Consider the following 19,325-nt stretch of genomic DNA (forward strand, 5'->3'; position numbering starts at 1 on the left):
CGTTTTTAAAAGCCCAGATAGATTTGATTTGCTTACATGTTAGGGACTAAGCTGGGAAAACAATTAGTCTTGTTATAATGTTTAGATTTTCATTAATCATGATGTCAGATCTTTAGGTTTTGATCATCTTATCTGGTTACTGGAGAAAAACAGCTTGACCAGACACGTCTGCCCACCATGGATGTTTTACTCATTTATTTCTGATCTTGAATCTAACTGGACCAGAACAGACTATAAGATAAAAACAAGCAGTCAAACACAGACCGGGTCCATTTTCTCATCTTTTATTAACACATTCATATCTATGCTCTGCTTTGTTTACAAGGAGTTTAAACGAGTGTTGATGAGGGTTAGAGGAATCAAGTAGGCAGAGGGTGAACGTCCAGACTGAAGACCACAGCTGCCTCTGGTGGAAGGAGGGAAGCTGCGTCTCCATCACGCTGCATCACAGCAAAGGTCTCGCCTCATCACCTGCGTGGTTTTAGTTTAAAGGCTGAGCCCAGATCAGATTCACCGTGCAGGAGGAAGACGAGCGCTTCCTCCTTCCACGTGCAGCAGCGCGGTCAGATTAAACAACAGGTCCGTTTGCGTTCTCTAACAACTTATTTGAAATCAAAGTAGAGTTTAGAAGGTCCTCAGGCTCTAACTGTAGTCGGTGAACAGAGAAGCAAAAGGCTGAATGCACCCGCACAAGATACAATCTGCTGTCAAACATTAAAAGTCAACCAAAAATTAAAAGCAAGGAGGAATTTGAAGTTAAGAAAGTGTAAGTTTAATGTAATGAACAAAACAAGATGCACAGTTGATAAAGAAATCTCATGTATGTTGGGTTGTTTAAAAAAGATCATACGTTTTGTATCCTCTCTGTTCATAATTCTTTCAAAACAACGAAGAATGGAGAAAGAAAAAAAATCATCTTTGGAAGAAGTAAAACATTTCCTTTTTCTACCCACTACAGTATATGGAGATGCCGCTACCCAATTTACGTCACTAGATTCCTTTCAAGCAAATTTTTTTGCAATTTTTGTGTCTTTTCCAAGACAGAATTTACCATTTACCTATTTCATTCCTAAGAGGTAGATCAACAAAACAATTACATGGTTACAGGTGTCGTGCCCCTTGATTCAGGAGGTGAGATTACAGGGAGGAGACGTGGAGCCTGAGCGGCGCTGAGCGTGCGATTCATCAGGAACGAGCTCAGTCGTTTCTAACGTGAGCGGGGCTTTAACATGTGCCGGCTGGTTTGGACTTATTAGTACTTATGACGTAATACTAGAAATCAGCTGCAGGGAAGCTGCTGAGTGGCCTGAACATCCTCATCCTCGCTGCCCTCGCTCCATCTCACCCTGAACCACGTGTCCACATAGGGTGGATTTTTTTTGTCTTTTTTTTTTTCTATTTATGTAGTTATTTTACAGTTGCATTCTAATACCGAGAAATAAATTAAAAGGAAAGAACCTGTGACTCTAACGAAGGCTGTCGGTGCTTCCTGTCCGCTCAGGTCTGCTTGCGATAACTAAAAGAAAAAGTCAATCTTCGCGTTGAGATTGCTGCTTTTCTGAGGTAGCGTTCCTAGTTATGTGTGAGGAGGTTTTCACGTTCTCCGCATTCTGACTCCGCTCGGTCCAGCTCTGAGGGCGTTCCCATGACAACGCCGGCGAGTTCTTCCTTTGTTTGCGCCTAAATGCTGAGCTTCAAACCGCCAGAATCAACAGTTTTGTCCTAACAATGGATCGTCTGACTAAGTAATAACAAAGTGAGGAACAATTAGTGTAACAGAAATTTGCTCGTCAATCAGAACAGAAGGAGAATTTGTACCACCACTAAATTACTGCCCTCCCCCAGACAGACCTGGGAGGGGTCACAGGTCACCGCGACGCGCGCATGGAGTCTAGTACGTTTCAAGTGTAGCTGACTTTTCACAGTGACACTGATCTGAATCTGCCAGAATGTTCCAGAACGTGAAGTAGTTCTAGGGGGTGAAGAGCACAGCCCATGACGCAGCACGCGTCACGTCTCACTGCGCTGCTCTACATCTGTCCTCAACTTGCATAAAGATCCCGTTTGGGCTCAGAGGAGATCCGGGCCTGCGGCGCAGCCGTAGCTTCAGCTGCCGCCGCACGTACGGCGATTTGTGATTCGCTTTCCTTTCATATGTGGAGATACAACAAGGCTAAAACATCTTCTGCCACTACGACACATACAGAAATCAACGTGTGAGGAGTTCAGGTCCAACACGAGACGCGGCCTTTGGAGGTTAATGACGTTACTGCACACACCGTCCAGGACCAGTCTGACACTGGACTTCCCCTTCCTGTGTTTGGCACAGTTACTGACCTACGTTAGTACGGTAGCACGTCGTGTTTAGTAGCTGATTTGTTAATAAATGTGTGCATTCAATAACCAAAGAAAGAAAAAAAAACGTTACCAAATTTGACTAGTTTCACTTTTCCAAGTAAAGTCAGAACACCAATAATAAAAAAAAAGATAGAAAGATGGTTAAAGTAAGAAACTGAACGGTCTTAAACAGAAGTGAGCAAAACGAACACGATGGAGACCAGCGCCAGAGAGGGCGAGGGACCCTGACGCGCCCGCACACTCCTGATTCTTCTTCCCAATAAAGTAAACAAACATCTCATGCCGCTCCCATTTACGGAGCCGGACGAGGAACGGGGAGTTCGGACGGAGGAGCGAAGGACGCTCCTCCTCCTCCTCCACCGTTTCCTCCAAGAACTGCATCAGGTGTTCTCATTATTCCAATAGTCTGACGTCGTTGACACATCTATCGACCGGTCCGACGTCGTGTCCCAGCGTGGTTTGTCTAAGTAAAGCTTGCTGTTTTGTCCAAACTAAATAACGGCGTTTATCCGAACCAATCCAAACGCCGACAGGCTGAATACTGAATCCTAAATATCGAGTGTCTTGGTGGTTGTGAACAGAGCTCTATGGTTCAAAAAGGTGGATTCTGACACAGGACAACCACGTTGAGCTGTGACGCAATCGCCTCTTAAAAAAATGGAAGCATTGACGCAGAGGAGACTCTGCGCAGCCGGCTGCCGAGCAGTAAGACATTAAAAGGAGTTTGTGGCAGTGACCTTAAGAGACTTGGCTTTAGCGCGATCGTTCGTCTGCTCCCGCGGTTTTTCTCCAAAAGTACAAAACTAATGCTGATCACTCGTTAGCATCTTATTTACAGGTTGTAAGTCAACACCTCAGCTGTTACTGCTGCTGCTTCTCGTTCGTGTGCTCCCATTTTTTCTAAGGGTCTTGGTTTCCTCCCTCCCGGCTCGGTTGGAGCGCAGGCGGAGGCCATAGGTTCTGGTCCTACTTTTTTCTGCTTTTTCACCCAACCACTTCCCCTGACAAAAAAAATGTACATTTAAAACCAGTCAACGTTCACTTTTACACACGCGCGCGCACACACCCACACACACGTAGCCAACAGGGAGCATCTGAGGTGTTATGGTCAGTGCACAGATAATAAATATTCACATTCAGAGAAGTCAGAGCTAGTTCAGGTGTGGCTGTGAGAAGGTAGAGTTCTGGCTGCAGGTGGATCCACTCCTGCTGGGACCAGCTCTGATCTGACATGTTTCCATCCGTCAGGTGTAAAATGTGGCTGGGAAGCTCACGTTCACTCGCCTCTTTCTTTAGGGACCAAAAACTCCTATGTTACAAATACTTAAGCCCTCTCATAATGTTTGGCGCATCATGATGATGTCATCACAATAAGGCAGAAGAGAAGGGTCCTTCAGGCACAGGGCGGCCCAGCGGGGGGCAATTAAACAGGGTCGTGGTGACTCAATACGACCTGATGACATCAGGCCCCACCCTGAGCCCCTGGGACCCCCCCTCTAGGTAATACTACTCCCTGTTGGCGTACTTTACTCATGTCAGACAACAGCTGCTGCAGTCACACTTCAGGAGGACAGAGAGCTTCTAACCTCAAAAAAGGCCAAATGGCACGAGTTCCGTTTCCTCTAGCTCTGCTGCTTGGAAAGAACAGAAAGCGCCTCTTCATCCTCCTGAACTCATTCAGCCGTCAACACGCCCAAAAAACAGAAAAAAATAACCAAAGCAACAAGACAATACCTAAAAAACAATACTTTTTCTTTAAAAAAATAAAAAATATTCAGGACTATCAGCTCTTTTCTTTTTACTTCTCATATAAAACACCAGCAAGCAAAAAAAAGTTAGGAATACTGAGGTAAGTTTACCCTGAGGTAGGTTTTCTCTCTCATGTCTTCTCTAATCGGATCTAATCTTGACGAGTGTCCAGACGTAGACCCCGCCCCTCATTATCATATGCAGGCGGGGCATGGAGACTCCGCCCACAGGCCTTCAGCAGATTGGGAGAGAGAACTGGGAAGCCACTCCCCCTCTGTCCGTCTGAGTCTGCATGCGTCTGAGCTCAAGGCTTTAGAAGCCTGCTGGGCTGTAGGTCAAGGCCAGTCCTTCACCTGCAGCTGGTCCTTAATGCAGTGTTAAGGACTCTGGACCCGGCCCACGAGCAGAGTCCTGGCCCTGACCCTGACCATCTACAGCCCGCGACGCGTCTTTGCAGGACTCGCACCTGACTGGCTGCATTAATACATTCACCCGAGGGGCCGGGCTAACTCACATATCATATATATATAATATATATAAAATATGCCATTGAAGGCGCAGGCCGCGAGCCAGCCAGCATGGCTGACTGGCTGTTTGTGGAAGGTTTCACGTGAGCTGAGCCGCTGCATTAGAACTGCAGGGCCAGCTGCGACCTCTGCTCCCTGTACTGTCTCCTGCTGTGCCTCCGCCTGAACACGGGAGGGGAGCGCAGTGCCTCGCCAGCCCCTTCGTTATGCTACATATCACAGAAAGGGGACCCCTTTGAAAATGCAAGGCGGCCAGACACAGCATTCTTAACATTTAAATGAAGATTCTATATTTACAACCTCATCGTTTCTCCTTTTTTTCTAATCTTTCCACCATTAGAAAAGGTCTTTAAAGAGCAGTGTTAACATCTGCGGCCCCTCCTCTAAACGCTCACAGGCCACGGGCAAAGACTCTGTGGAGCTTCCCGTCGCCGCTGCAGCGGTTTCCCCGCTCCCTCTCCCAGCTCTGCCTCACTGTATTCTATCAATAATAGCTCTGAATAAAACATTTCTATACATATATCTCTATTTTTAAAAAACCACCCTTAAAATATAGGACTGATTGCAGACGAGTGGAGAGGTGTGTCGAAGGTGACTGAGGGACGAACAGCCGCCTGCTAGTGTGTCTCCAGGTCTGGGAGGCCTTCGTCTTCCTCACATGATGAAGAGCGGCTCAGCCCTAACAAAGGCACACTAAAGGATGCTATCACCTGCTCTCAGTCCCTCCTCTCCTCAGTCTCTCTATCCTCAATCAACTTCTCTTCTGGCCTGGCATCTGGTCTCAGTTCTTAAGTTTTATTTCATCTTAATCATAATTTTTATTCAATTCATCTTTTGACTATAACTCTCTTTAACTACCTATCTCCTCTCTATCGGGCGTACTCCCTCCCTCTTTATATCTCTCCCTGTCTATCGCTGGGTCCATGTATCGCTCTCCTATGTCCGTCCATCTTTCTGTCCATGCATTTGTCCGTCTGTCCGTCCGTGTGTCTGTCCGTCAGGCCAGGTGCCCCGTGGCGCGGGAGAGTACGAGGACCCTCACTTCCTGCGTGGCTGGTGGTCCTGAGTCAGTCCCTGCGTAGGACTGCCCATCTCCGTGAAGCCTTGCGGGTGGGGCCCGGGACCCATCCCACCTTTCTGTGGCTGTTTGACTTGGGTCAAAATGTCCCGGATCTTCCTCTGAGCCAACTGAAGGAGAGACAAAGACGCTGTGACCAGCTGCACTAGCTAGAGTGACTGTCATTAGTACTACACTAAAGGTTGATGGTACAGGAAGAGAAGAATCAGTAAATCAGACAGGTTCCAGGCTTCATGGATCATCCGGCAGCTTTAAGGAACCGAGGCGGTCCTTACCTGGCTGGCGTAGAAATGTCCGTTGATCTTGACGATGACCTGGTCGTTTTCGTCGGGCGTCTGCTCTCTGGGGACGACCACCTCAGCTGCCGTCAGGTTCTGCAGCTCGTTCACCTGGGGACACAGATGCTGGTGACGCACGGTGGAAGGCCGTGAACAGGAAGCACAGCCCAGGTTCTGGGTTTGGGTCACTTACGGTTTTGCCTCCCTTTCCAATGACTCTCCCTGCAGCTGCTGCAGCCATCTTGATGTGTGTCTCCAGTTTGACCTCCTCCTTCGGCCCAAAGAAGTTCTCCTCCTTCAGTTTACCATAGATTCTGCCCTGAGCCTATTTGTTGAGACAGAAATGTTAAAAGGCTGTGTCTGTGGAGGTCCAGGCAGAACGAGTGCATCCTGGTGCTGCGTTGTGTGTTTACTTTAAACTGAGCCTCAGGGGGTCCGGTCACAATCACCATCCTCATTTTGGAGTCTGGACTTTCAGCTGGGGCAATCTGAAAAACAGGACACTAATGTCACTGGTGGACCTTCATCAGACATGTTCCAGCTTCCTCCAGTGAAGAACAGACCTTGATTGAGGCGCCTGCGAAGCGGCTCAGTTGTTTGATGTGCTGTCCCTTCTTTCCAATGATGGCTCCCACTGCTTGAGCTGGGATGTACACGTGCACCGTCTCCTGCTCCGGAGCCTGAGGTTATAGAAACGGAGGGACTTTCATTCAATCTTTCGTCCAAACGCATCGTTTCACCTAGTAGCAGGTGAAAGGTTTTCTCACCCCAAAGCAGCCATAGGGGGCTCCACCGACAGCGTTTCCAGACGGAGGCGGAGGCATGTTGGAGGAGGAGGGGAAGAGGCCGAGAGCTCCGAGGTTGAGCCCAGGGATCAGATGGGTCTGTTGCTGTGGAGGACACAGCAGCTTAGCGACCAGGGCAGAGCATCCACGTCACAATCAGTTTGTGTTTGGTCTATTTCCTGGTTTTCCCCTTGGCCACGCCCACTTTCCCTCTCTCTTTCTTTCCTTAACTCCTGCCAGTTACGACCTACTGGTTTGTTTGCTGGTTTTCAGTGTCCCTGTCTTGTTTGTGCTCATCTTCATTTTGTTGGTGTTTTAATGCTGAGTTAGTGAGGAAATCAGTAAGTTTTGTTTTTAATGGAGGCTGACAGCAAAAAACAACTTTTGAGCTCAGTTTTACTCCACTGGTGTAAAAGCATGACTATCTGTGAAGTGACGTTTAGCTGGTTCATTCCTCGTTAAGAATCAATAAATACTAATAAAATGTTTCGTTATGAGACTTTGTGACCTCTTGTTTTCTTGTCTTGCGTTCCTTTCCCTTACACTTCTTTGGGCATCTGATTGCAGCCTTGTTATTTGAGCTTTGAAATGGAACCTCCCTGGTCCTTAATGGGTTTACTCTGTCTTTGTTTTGAGCGTGTTTGATGGTGTTGTCTTTTGTGCAGCTTTCCCATAATTAGTTCTACTCTGAGACTGGGTCAAGTGCAAGAAACTCTATTTACTAGAGTTTACTATTTGGCAGAGAGCTGTTTTCTGTCACCTTGGTTACCAAACTCTCTTCATTCCACCTTATGCTTGTACATATTCGCATTGCAGTTTTAAAAACGAGGCTTCGTGATTTGTGTGTGTACAGACTCACGTTCATGGCAGCGATGTCGTTCTCGTAGGCCTCTCTGACCTTCTTCATGACCTCCACCTCAGCCTGACAGCAGGCCTCAATGGCGCCTTTAACTGTGATGGTTCTCTCAGGGTTGTACAGCGTCAGGTCCTGTAGCCTGCACAGGTTTTACAGGGAGGCAGTTAATTCAGCTGATCAGCGGTCGCTGCAGGGCTCATCAACCAACCAGCAGCCTTTTCACTTTGTAAAACGAGATGTGAGCATTTTGCTAAGCTGCAGTTCTGGTTCCCAGCGAGACCCAGATGACAGAACCACACTAAACCCGTGATCTGCTGAACAAAAACCCTAATGCCATCATGTCCTGAGTGTCTTACGGGGAGATGGTGATCTTGGTGTCCGTGTCCTGCTCGATTTTTTTCAGATTGCGCCCCTCCTTCCCAATGAGGCGTCCAACGAAGTTGTTGTGAGCCAGAATCTTCAGAGGCACCTCATCAGCACTGAAACAAAAAGTGACTCATGTCACTGTAAGACCTAGCTTCCCTCATCCAACCCACCGCTTAGTGTGTGTGGAACCTACGTCTTGGTGTCTTTCGCCTCCTGGTGCATGATGTCCAGGATCATGCGGCATGCAGCTGAGCATCCCTCAGGGGTAGAATGGATGCTGATGGGCTTCTCGGCAGCGCCGGCGTTCTCCTTGCGGTGAACATCAATCCTGCAGGAACAGGAGCGTTTCCGGTCAGTCCGTGGGTTTGCCGAGTCCGAGCTCGTTTATCAGCGCTTTAAACTCACTTGCTCTGTGTCTGCTTGGTGATGTTGCGAATGGTGGCTCCCTCCTTGCCGATGATGGCCCCAACGTACTGCGTGGGCACCAGCAGCCTCAGAGGGATGTCGGCATGAGGAGGTTTGGGTGGCATCCCGGAGCTCGGGGACCCACCGCGGGGACCGCCACGAGGACCGTACCCGGGTCGCCGGCCGTTGTCGGGCCCACGCTGGCCCCCGTCCAGCTCAGCAGCATCATCAGGAATGTAGGAGACGTGCAGCGTGTTGTTCTCAAACTGGTATCCGTTCATTTTCTGGATGGCTCTGAAGATAACAGGAGTCAGTTAGGACCACTGAATCATCACAGCAGTCTTCGATCGAATCAATGTTACCCATAAAAATGGAATGAACCAATTGAACAAACTCTATAATTTCTCTCTAGTTGTCAGATTACATGATTAGAATTGACCTGGGTTGCATTTAAATGATTTCCTGTTTAAACTTGTAGTTCATATAAATAGCCACTAGATGGCACACATCGAGCACATAACCCAATCTCCAGGTACCAGCTCTAAAAACCAGTGAATTCAACCTCTATAACCTAGATTATTTTTAAAGATGGTTCTTACATTAAACTACGCATAACGTAGCATGCATGAAGACATTAATAGATAATAATAATGTTATTTAAAGAGTCAAGACAACAAAAAATAAAGACAGACAGACCTTCAGAAGCAATACAGTAAAGTAAGTGGACTGAACTTACTGCCTGGCATGTTCCCGTGATGCATACGTGACATTGACCACGGCCGTCTCACTGTCTGTGTTCACTGAGAGAAGGACATAGGATTAAATACAGCATCATCTTGAGCTCAGTTACCTTAAAGTATTTATTCAATTAGTTCTTAACCTTCTTAAATCTACTTCTCACCTGGAGAAGGGAGAAGTGATTAGTAAACTCAGAGTAAAAAGTTCAGTCAGAAGTCCTACCTTGTTCACAGTTCTCTACAGTTCCACACTGAGCCAAGAGACCGTCCAACACCTGACATGAGACAAATGTATGAACACGTCAGCTCATAAAGCAAAAGGAATCAACGCCATTGCATAAAAATAAGTATTTTGAGTATAGATTGGTGATGTCATACTCTTCTCACATTGACAGCACCTTCACAGATGTCTGAAAATTTACTGTAAAATCCGTTATCTCTCTCGTTCAGATACTGTATCTGTATCTAAAGCTAAACACTTGTTTTATTCGTGTCATTTGATTTTTATCTTCTCTAGTTTTCAGTGCATCAAATCCTTTGAACAGAGCTCATAGCAAACCTTGATTTTACATTACTGCTGCTCCTTTTCCATAATATGCTTTTGTTTCACACTGATTATACTCAACGTCAGTAGCTTTGTTTTATTTGTCGGAGGCCTGGTTTGGCTTTAGATCAGCTCTGCGGAGAGATGTCGCCCTCGTGTGGACTCCGCTCACAGGATTTGAGCAGCGGAGACACACTCGCACTCACACCTGCTGTGTGTGACACCTTCTCAGATGCAAACGCACATTATCTCGAAGCATTTCTGGAGCAAACCGATGCTCCAGCGTTCACATGTCAAACACTCAAAGCTGCTGTTGTGACGAATCAGCAGATTCAAATCAAGACATTCATTCTCTTGGATTTCTGTACATTTTGTCTGTAAATTATCAAACACATCAGGGTCAGAAACTGATATTATTCTAAACTTTTTTTAAACTTTTAAACGTTATTTTCACACTTTAATAAAAATAAACAATGTTTTATGTTACATGAAAACCAGAAACCTTTCCATGTGTTCATTTCCTTGTCTATGTATGTAGAAGGATAATTAAGGAAGTCTATGTCACTTTGTTTTACTTTGTCCAGTAATCATTGTTCGTTGTTACACACAGATCCAACCATGACACACACATGTCACGAGTAGCTGATGCCTTCAGTTTTATTTTAGGTTCTCGGGTGCAGTTCTTTATGACTACTTATTATTAATTCAGTTCACTCTTTGTATTCTTATAAAAAGAAAAGTATTTAATATGTATGATTAAAAAAACTTTTTAAAAAACATTTTCCTCAAAATACAAATAGCTAAAGAATTTTAACTGCCTTTCCTTTTTGGGAAGTCTTAGGGAAGTTTTGTTTCATTCGCATTTTAAGTTTATCCTTAACGTTAAGTTCTTAAACAAATAAATGTTCATGTTAAATTGATGCAAATTTGTTTGAAAAAAAGCACTAAACTAAAATGTACATATTTACATAAGCTTTAGTTGATTCCACTAAATGATGTACAATGTTTTACAGTGTTGTTACAAAAATGTGTAATGAACGAAATTATCTGTTTGATCTGACAGATCAGAATAAAACTCCAGGTAAAACAGGTAAATGATGTGGAAATGTTCATTTACAGAAATCCAGATGTTTCACAGCTGGAGAAGGATTCGCTTCTTTTTAAACTCAAGTCAGATGTTTGTAAAATATCCAATTCTCTCATTATAATTTAACAAAGCTTAGAAACCGCATCTGCTACTGTGGCAAAACCTCCACTCATTTTGATATAAATGTATTTTATTTTAGTCTATAGTTTGGCTCAGAGTTCAACGCTCTTCATGTAGGCAGGCAGGGACCTCCAGGCTGTATCAGGGCTAAACACAGGCTACATCCAACTCTGTGTGTAAAGGCATGTCTAGTTTTAGTTACTTACTTTAGTTAGGTCACTATGACGACATATCAGTCAAATATCAATGAGGCCCAGGCGCCTTTGTTGTAATGACAGAACTCCAATATGAAGAGTTTGAAGTATCTGTAAAGACGAGTACTAACAAACAGAGTCAAGGCCTCGCTTCAAGAAATGAAGAACGTATTAAGTCCTTCAAGCGTCACATGTCCACACGTCAGAGGGTTTATAATGTTTTATTCATTCCGATCAGGGGCCTTGTCAGGTCCATCCTGTGCTCTCTGCTTACTCAACAGTCACCTCTCACCACATATGTGTTAATGTTAGAATCTCCGTTCTTTTTTTGTCTCCACAATTGCTATACAAATTGACACGCATTAATTAAATGACCTAATTAATTTTGGAGCTTAACGCATGTTGTATGTGGGATCTGTGGGAGCTTCTATTTAGTTTTCTGAGGTCTTGACGTGGCTTTTGTTGTGAATTGATGCCATATAAATCAAACTGAATTAACTGTTCATTTGTATTTGCCAGCCTATTATTTATAGTCATCTGAGTGAAGGCAAATAAGCTTCAACACATCAAATGAGCAAGCAAACAACTCAGCAACTGTCTATCACACGTTTGCACATTTTGGGCACATCTGTCTAATTGTGACGCTGCTGCAACTCCTGCTTTAATCTGCAGGTTAAACCCAATAAGAACAAAACCTGGCTGCAGCTTCAGAAGTCTGGGACTGTAGCTGCAAAAATCAACTTTGTTCTTGTTCTATATTAAGGACTAATTTGTTTAGAAGCAAAGAAGAGCTTTGCAGGTGGGTTTCATTTGACAGTGAGGTTGGGGGGTCATGAAGTTATGAAGCCTCTGATTTCCAGAAACATGTACATGGTTACAATGTTAAAATAATCAAAACTATAAAGTAAATATTTTCAAGATGCAGCTTCAAACATTGACAGTATTTGTGGTTAATCAGTGGTTTGTTCATTTTGAACTTAAATATTAGATACTAAAAACCTGTGAAAGAAAAATGCAATTAAGACTAAAATATAGGATTTGTTCATTTGATCAAAACTATTTCAGACAAAAGAACAGATTTGTTTTCCAACTGAGCAAAGTGATCGCATTTTTTGAATATTTGCAAATATACATCTAAGACCTAAATTGTGATAAAAGTTTGTTTAGAACAGAAGCAAAATACCATTAAAAACTTAGCAACAAGTTCCCGCACGATTCCAAATTCATACCATTAGCAGGAGGCTCAAAATAAGGTTGATAATGAGATGAATAAAATAGAATGTGACTGTAAGAGGAGCCAAGTCAGAAAAAAAAACAAATGAATCTGAACTGACCTCCCACTGCAGGTGAGGAGGGATGTTTCTGATCTGAAGTTTCCGGGTTCTGTGGAGACAAGAGCAAAAGTTAGCACATCAGAACTCAGACAGAAAACGGATGTAATTCACATCAGACAGTGATGAGAAGCCTAGAAAGACTCAACAGGGACGGGTCAGGCCTCCACCGGCTAGAAGCACATAATTGGAGCTCAGTGAGGACAAATCCTAGGTTTAAACGGGCCCTTTGTGACACAGCATTTGTGTTTGGATTTGTGGATTTAAAGCTTTTATTTAGACCCAAGGTCCACTGTGAAAACAAACCACATCAGATTCTGTGTCTTCCTCCGCAAGATGCGTCTTGTATCACCCACATATGACCCATAATAACATTCCTCCACCATCTGTACCACTGTCTGAACCCAGGCAGACAGGAAGACGCAGACGGTTCCTGGCTGGTGGAGAAGAGTCGAGGAATGTGTACATGCACCTCAGTCCTCTGCTCCAGTCTTGTCATTATGTGTGGCAGGTCTGTGATGTGGCTTCAGTGGAACCGCCGACCCAACACCCTCACTGCTGACTCACCACTTCATCACAGTCACCCAAACAAGCATGAGGTCTAAAAAGTGTTAAAGCTCAACTATACTTTAGAATTACAGCAGTGGGCTGTTAGCAGCCAGAACCATCTGTTGCACCTTTAATCTCTAACCGTCTCATTGAAGCTGCTACCGAACGATGTCTGGATTCATGAGGTCGACACCGAGTCGTCTTCACCGACCCTCTAACCACCAGTTTCCCCAAACCCCAACAAAACCACCATGCTCCATTCCCACAACTAGACTCCACCCAAAGCCCCAGGAGGCCCCGGTCCAGATGAAAACACCACACGACCCCCACTCCACAGAATGGAGGGGAGCTTCCGTCCTATCAGTTCACACCTATCCGTCTCCCCACAGACCAAGTCAAAGCACCAACGGCAGCCTCACGAACACATCAGCGCCTTCTCATCCTCATTCATACACCCCAGCCCCCATCAAGGTCCCGTCACAGAACTGACCTGACCCGCACCCTCGCCATTTGACCAACGCACACCCTGCCTAAACGCTTGAAACCATGGCAACAGGTTAAGAATGGTTGGTGTAAGATGTGTGGGCAGAAAAACAACACCCAGCGTCTAGGTTTAGTTTTAGTTATTGACACAAAGTCATTCTAGCATATAACCCTCCTTCAAACAGTGGGTTCCTAATACATAGATTTAAATAATTCTGCTATTTATGATTATGTTTGTCTGGAAAATGTAACAATAACTTTACAACTAGCACCAGTGAAATAAAATTGAAATGCAAATTGCTAATGTCTTGGCTTTTCACTGATATGCAAAAAAGCACCGTGAATATAACTTTCTGAAGTTAAATGTAAAAGCAGAAGCTGTTGAGGTTCCCTGAACTGCAAAGGCATAAAACCTCCAAGCTCTGGCAGAACAAAGGCACAAAAAGAAAGAGGAGAAGGGAAAACAGAAGCTAAGAGAACACAACAGCGTGGCCCTCAAAGAGTGAATGACTTCCCTTCTAGCAGGGTCAAAGGTCAAGGGTCAGAGCTCTTTGGACAGGACAGGGGCCTCCAGACCACAGTGAGGCGTGTCGTCGTCCTGTCCCATCACAGCCAGAGAACGCAGTTAAAAGCTAAAGGACCAGAGACAGAGAACACAACCAGTTTGTGTTCGGTTCTTTTCCATTATTAGAAACAGGTCTGGACTCGTATCAGATTATTAACAAACACGTGATCATATCCTTTACTACATTTGACCAAACATGTAGCCTCTACACATAATATGAATTCTGTCAGTCACAGCCACATTAGCATACAGTAATGACACATTGACGCTGATCTAAAACCAGTCACTCAGGATCAGATGAAATAAAATAAGAAATCCAGCATCAAAATGAATAAATATGCAGCGTCTCATTACTCCCAGTGGGAATTTTTAATATTGACTTATCTGACTGACACATTTTCCAGCTGGAGTGTTTGGGACCCAGATGGGAGCTGCAGTCAGTGTTTCCACATGCTAAGTCAGGTTAATACGAAGGAAGACAAAAGATCTGTCTGCTATTGTTTTTTGAATGTTTTTTCTCGCAGCTTTTTCTTTCCTCCATTGAATATGTTACACGGTTTCACAGCAGCACTGAGTTCAAGCCAACCTGACATAAATTAAATACAATTTGGCCCTGACACTCTTTATAATGGAGGAACAGCCACACAGTTTGCACTGTATTATGGTATTATGAGCCCTTCCTCTACAACACACCAGTCTTGAAAAAGATAAAAAAAAATGCCAGATTCATTATATAAAAGACTTGTATGTGGAAAGTCTGAATTAACAGCCTTTCATCAGGAAATGATCATATTAATGTATATAGCGGTTTGTTGTTGGTAGACATTATCATGATGAAAATGTTCCCCTAAAGAAGCAGTTAAAACACTGCGTGACTGTATTTTTTTTTTACCTCTTGGCTTCAGGCCAGAGAAGCGCAGAAGTGAGGGGGCTTAATATTTTATAAGAGCTTTCTCGCCAGCAGAAAATCAAAGATGAATTTTTTATTGCTAATGGCAAGAAGTAACCAAACACCACAAACCAGCATCCAAACTAACCTCATCACTAACAGGTCTCCATCTTCCTGTCAACCCATCAACCTACTGCTCACACACACACACACACACACACACACACACACACACACACACACACACACACACAATGTTGTTTGAGGCAGAAATGGCCACTTTTTAAAATACACAGTACAAACTGCATGAATTCTGGGTGCATAGGAGCGACACTAGATAATGGAACGAACACCTGCAGATAAAACCGCAGACCAGAGGGGAACCATCTTCCACTGGTACCAGTACCATTTGGGTCGGCTGTAGAAATCACTTGAGCTCTCCTTCACATTTATAAAAAAATATATATATTATATTAATTGCTGTGTGTAAACCCACACTGAGGTTTATCATTGAGGCCTTGGAGTTTTTTTTTTCTTACAGGCTTCCTTTAGTGTTGGAAGCTGATCCAGTGAAGTAACACTATAGCAGAGCTTTAAATAGACAGCACAGACAGTAGAAGAAGGAAGACAAGACAATGAGTAAGAAGGAGGAGGGAGCGGATAACCTGGCAAACCTGAGTGGAGGAGAGTGGGCCAGCTGCCTCCCGCGAATGTGTTAAATACGTGTGTGGGGGGGGCTGAGAGCTGATGTAACGGGCTCAGTCACTGCAGGTGTGTTGATATGTTCGGACGCAAAGACGAGCAGAAAGCTCGGGTCCGATCCATTGTGGCCCATATTTATAGGGGAAAGGTCAGGACCACTGGTAAAGTGACGCCTTAAGGGTTAACGATGGGTGAGATGCCATCATTGCTCAATGCAAGCACATATACAATATTTATACATGTCTATGTATTCTGGTTGTGGGGGCTGTTTTTTTCTAGCTACATTTTCAATATCGCCACGATCCATAGCCTAAATCATATGAGCACATTTCATACAATGGAGCCTATTATTAAAGGACAATGCTGTTTATTATTATTAACACACAGTGAGGCGTTACCGCTTCTACTTCCCTGTGCTTCACGGCGCCGTGGGGGTGGTTACAAGTGGGCGACGTGTTGGAGATGCTTCCACTTGGTGCAGGCAGAGGAACGGGAGCCGCAGAGTGGGTCAAAGTTCACGCTCTGCTTCCACTCTGACCCCGCCCGCAGCGCGAGCGGCGGCCTCCATTTTGGAGCAGCGGCGCACTCCATTTTGTGGAGGGGGCGTGGGACTGGTTCGGTCTGGTTAGAGCGAATTAGGTTGTTCTGTAGAACAACTTTGAGCGTACACAAATTAACCTGGCATTTATTGTTATTTAAAAAGCCACAGGTCCGACCCCGGAGCCGCGGACGAGGCTGTGCTGACATGAAGCCTCGGTGACGGGAGCTTGATTAGTGACACCGTCCGCGTAAAACAATGGGAGCTGGGAAATCCTGCTTGTTGTAGCTCGTAAACGGCGCTCGACGCGTCCAGCCTCCGCCTCCCTCTATTCGCCATTTTGAGAAGCCTATAGCCATTACATGTGAAGACGTGGTGAGGAGATAGTGGGGGGCCCACAGCGAGGCGGTGTACTGAATATACGGGTTTGGTCTATAAGCGGACGCATTTAAACTAGATTTTCAAAATGTCTTTCAGCAGAAGACGCCTCGATGTTGATTCCCCATAAGACTCAGCTGTGCCGATATCACATGCGAAATTGTTAATTGCAAAGCTAATTAAATGCACAGTTGAGGTGTTGAGACATTCTGTAGACATGTTAGAGAGAACGTCTAATAAAATATGTTGAGAACATGAGATGAGCCCGTTAACGAACATGGCGTGATCACAATCGGCTCTAGATGCCTTCAAGAACTGTTAACGGCTCCACGCAGATTTAACTTCGCCGTAGCGCCTTTTCCCGCATACACGCTGCCTCGGATCGAGCCTTTTCGGTGGTTTGTGCGGCGGCGTCTCTCCCTTTCTTTCTGCCCTACGCACATATACGTATACGCCATGCGTCCATGTGAGAGCCAGTGAGCTGCCATCTTGCCCAGACAACGCCCATTTACTACAATGACTGCGTGATCACATGACCGCGGAGAAGCCACCAGAATGGAGCACACGCAGCACATACGAGCACATGCGCCATTACATGAACATTGCGTGGGCCTGGGTCTGCTTTATGGAAGATGTCACCGCAGTTAGATAGTACTTATACACGCACGTTTTTTAAATGCATGGCCCGTGGATGTGATTGCCACAGGTAGTAGTAGTTTGTGCCGTTTATGCGCGGCACAAACACACCTCCATCGTGCGCGCGCACAGCGGTGTACAGCCTTTGAGCCTCCACAGCTTCAGACTGATCAGAGTAAATATGGTAGAGAAGTCCACGCGAGCGCTGCGCGTGTTCCAGCTGCTCGGTAATTATCTGGACACAGACACCGTCGACGCGCGCGGGAAATCTCCTTCTGCTGCATGTGTGGAGGAGCGCGCGCGTGTCTCCATTCATAAAGAGCGTAAAAGCTACTACAGTGGCGCGAAGGAAGGGAGGGGCTGCGCGCGGCTCGAGATGGGAGGAGGGGCTGAGAGTTTCGAACGCTCGAGCCTCAAATACATCATGGGGGCTTCTGGTAACATACATACACATACATATATAGGTCAGAGACGAGAGGAAGAAACGCACGGCTTCCCGTCGTAAAAAGCGCACATGTCTGTTCAACAGACAGGCAAAGGTTCGCAACATGAACGAAACCAACTATGAATGTATAGGTTAACGTGTTGCTGAGGGTGACGCCACGCAATCAAAGCTGCAGCGATGAGCCGCGTGTTCCCAACATGCAGACAAATGCAGACATGCTGTATAATAAGATGTGATCAGGACTCTGGGTTGAGAGCTGGATCAGTTCACCATGATCTTCACAGCTGGATCGTTTTCAGCTCATGGTCAAGTTGCGAGCTAAAATGACGCTAAAAGCTGATTACTGCTCCAACAGCTGTCGATCTGACAGGAAAACGGTAGTTTTAATAATATATCCAGTTGAATCATCTACGGACCTGACGCAGTCAAAGCCATTGTAATGTCACAGACTTTAAACGCTTCCACACCTACAGCCTTACGTCATTCTTTTCTCCGTTTCCTTTAACTGACCATCCGGCTTTAGCCGTGATATATCTTTGCCTAAATCATACATTGTCTGTCAGGGAGAATATTTAGAATATTTCTATGTCTTGCAACTAGAAGAAATGATAGTGAAACCTGTTACTGGCATGTTGTACGATCTAACGGCTCAACCGATACGTAACAACAACAACACGATAAAACATATATTTGTTACAAAAAAAAAACAAATCTTATATAAACATAAAAATAGCAAATTATTTGTCTGGTGGAATTTTTGTCTGATAAAACAGAGTTGCAATAATCACCAAGCAATAAATACGTACTACAGCTATTAAAGAAAATAAGTATTTGATTATGCAAATTGCGTTTGAAAAATCTTGTTCATACAAATTATGATTTTAATAAATCATATCAAAACGATAAAAACATGCTGTTTACTTAAAAACAACTAGTTACAGGACTCAAAATAAATAAATAATATGATACTGTAATATTTAACTATTGAGTTAAAAATCTCCTAACTTAAATTTTAAAATTACAATTGGTTATTTTATCATATGAGCATTTCCAGAACATTTAAATAGTATCCAACACTGGAACCTAATTCATAACTCTCTTCTTAAATCATCTGAATCACGTCATGCAGGAAATTCTGACACTTAGTTTTAGATTATGAAGTTTTTTTCATACCTTGAAAAGGATTTTAATTCTTACACTTCTCACTGTTCATATTTTCTAATATTTTAAATTAAGATGTTATGTGAATGAGTCTCAGATGGAACAACTACAGTTGTCCACGAAAACCAACTGAGATTTTATGGTTTGTTTTCTGATGTTCAATAGTTTATATCACCAGCCTTTAACCTGTTATGACTAATATATATGTTGATTAGGAAAAAGGCCCCCAGCTTTAACACAGTCATAATAATGTTCTGCACTAATTCTAATCAATACAGCAGGAACAACAATATTATTTCTAAATTACAATACAGTAATTAGTAATAATCTAATCTTCATTTGTATATTTATAATCATAGAAGCAGCTTAGATTTTTTCACAAATTTTAGGATTTGCATTTTGCATATTTTTGTTTAAATGGTGTTTCTATAAATAAGAATAAATTATATTCTGCTCAGCCTGTTGATAATGATTAGGGTCATTACATTAGTCAGTATGTGATAAACACATGTTTAAGGTAAATATGTCATTCAGGGCTTAATGACAACACAGGCTATTTCTTCA

General features: G+C 44.2%; 1 protein-coding gene across 1 annotated transcript in view; it reads right to left on the reverse strand.

Moving 5' to 3' along the window:
- Positions 1 to 268: 268 nt before the first annotated feature.
- igf2bp1 (insulin-like growth factor 2 mRNA binding protein 1) overlaps positions 269 to 19,325 on the reverse strand; it is a 32,730-nt gene continuing 13,673 nt past the window's right edge. The window contains exons 3-15 of the mRNA XM_029159023.3: positions 12,419 to 12,467; positions 9,363 to 9,414; positions 9,139 to 9,202; positions 8,403 to 8,696; positions 8,191 to 8,325; positions 7,988 to 8,110; positions 7,635 to 7,770; positions 6,758 to 6,880; positions 6,554 to 6,670; positions 6,404 to 6,478; positions 6,184 to 6,315; positions 5,988 to 6,101; positions 269 to 5,822 (exon numbers count right to left, since the gene is read on the reverse strand). Coding sequence (XP_029014856.1) covers positions 5,673 to 5,822; positions 5,988 to 6,101; positions 6,184 to 6,315; positions 6,404 to 6,478; positions 6,554 to 6,670; positions 6,758 to 6,880; positions 7,635 to 7,770; positions 7,988 to 8,110; positions 8,191 to 8,325; positions 8,403 to 8,696; positions 9,139 to 9,202; positions 9,363 to 9,414; positions 12,419 to 12,467 — 1,564 coding nt within the window. The 3' untranslated portion in view covers positions 269 to 5,672. The remainder of the gene's footprint in view (positions 5,823 to 5,987; positions 6,102 to 6,183; positions 6,316 to 6,403; positions 6,479 to 6,553; positions 6,671 to 6,757; positions 6,881 to 7,634; positions 7,771 to 7,987; positions 8,111 to 8,190; positions 8,326 to 8,402; positions 8,697 to 9,138; positions 9,203 to 9,362; positions 9,415 to 12,418; positions 12,468 to 19,325) is intronic.

The sequence above is a fragment of the Betta splendens genome, chromosome 8 (assembly GCF_900634795.4).
Source record: "Betta splendens chromosome 8, fBetSpl5.4, whole genome shotgun sequence".
Classification (NCBI taxonomy): Eukaryota; Metazoa; Chordata; class Actinopteri; order Anabantiformes; family Osphronemidae; genus Betta; species Betta splendens.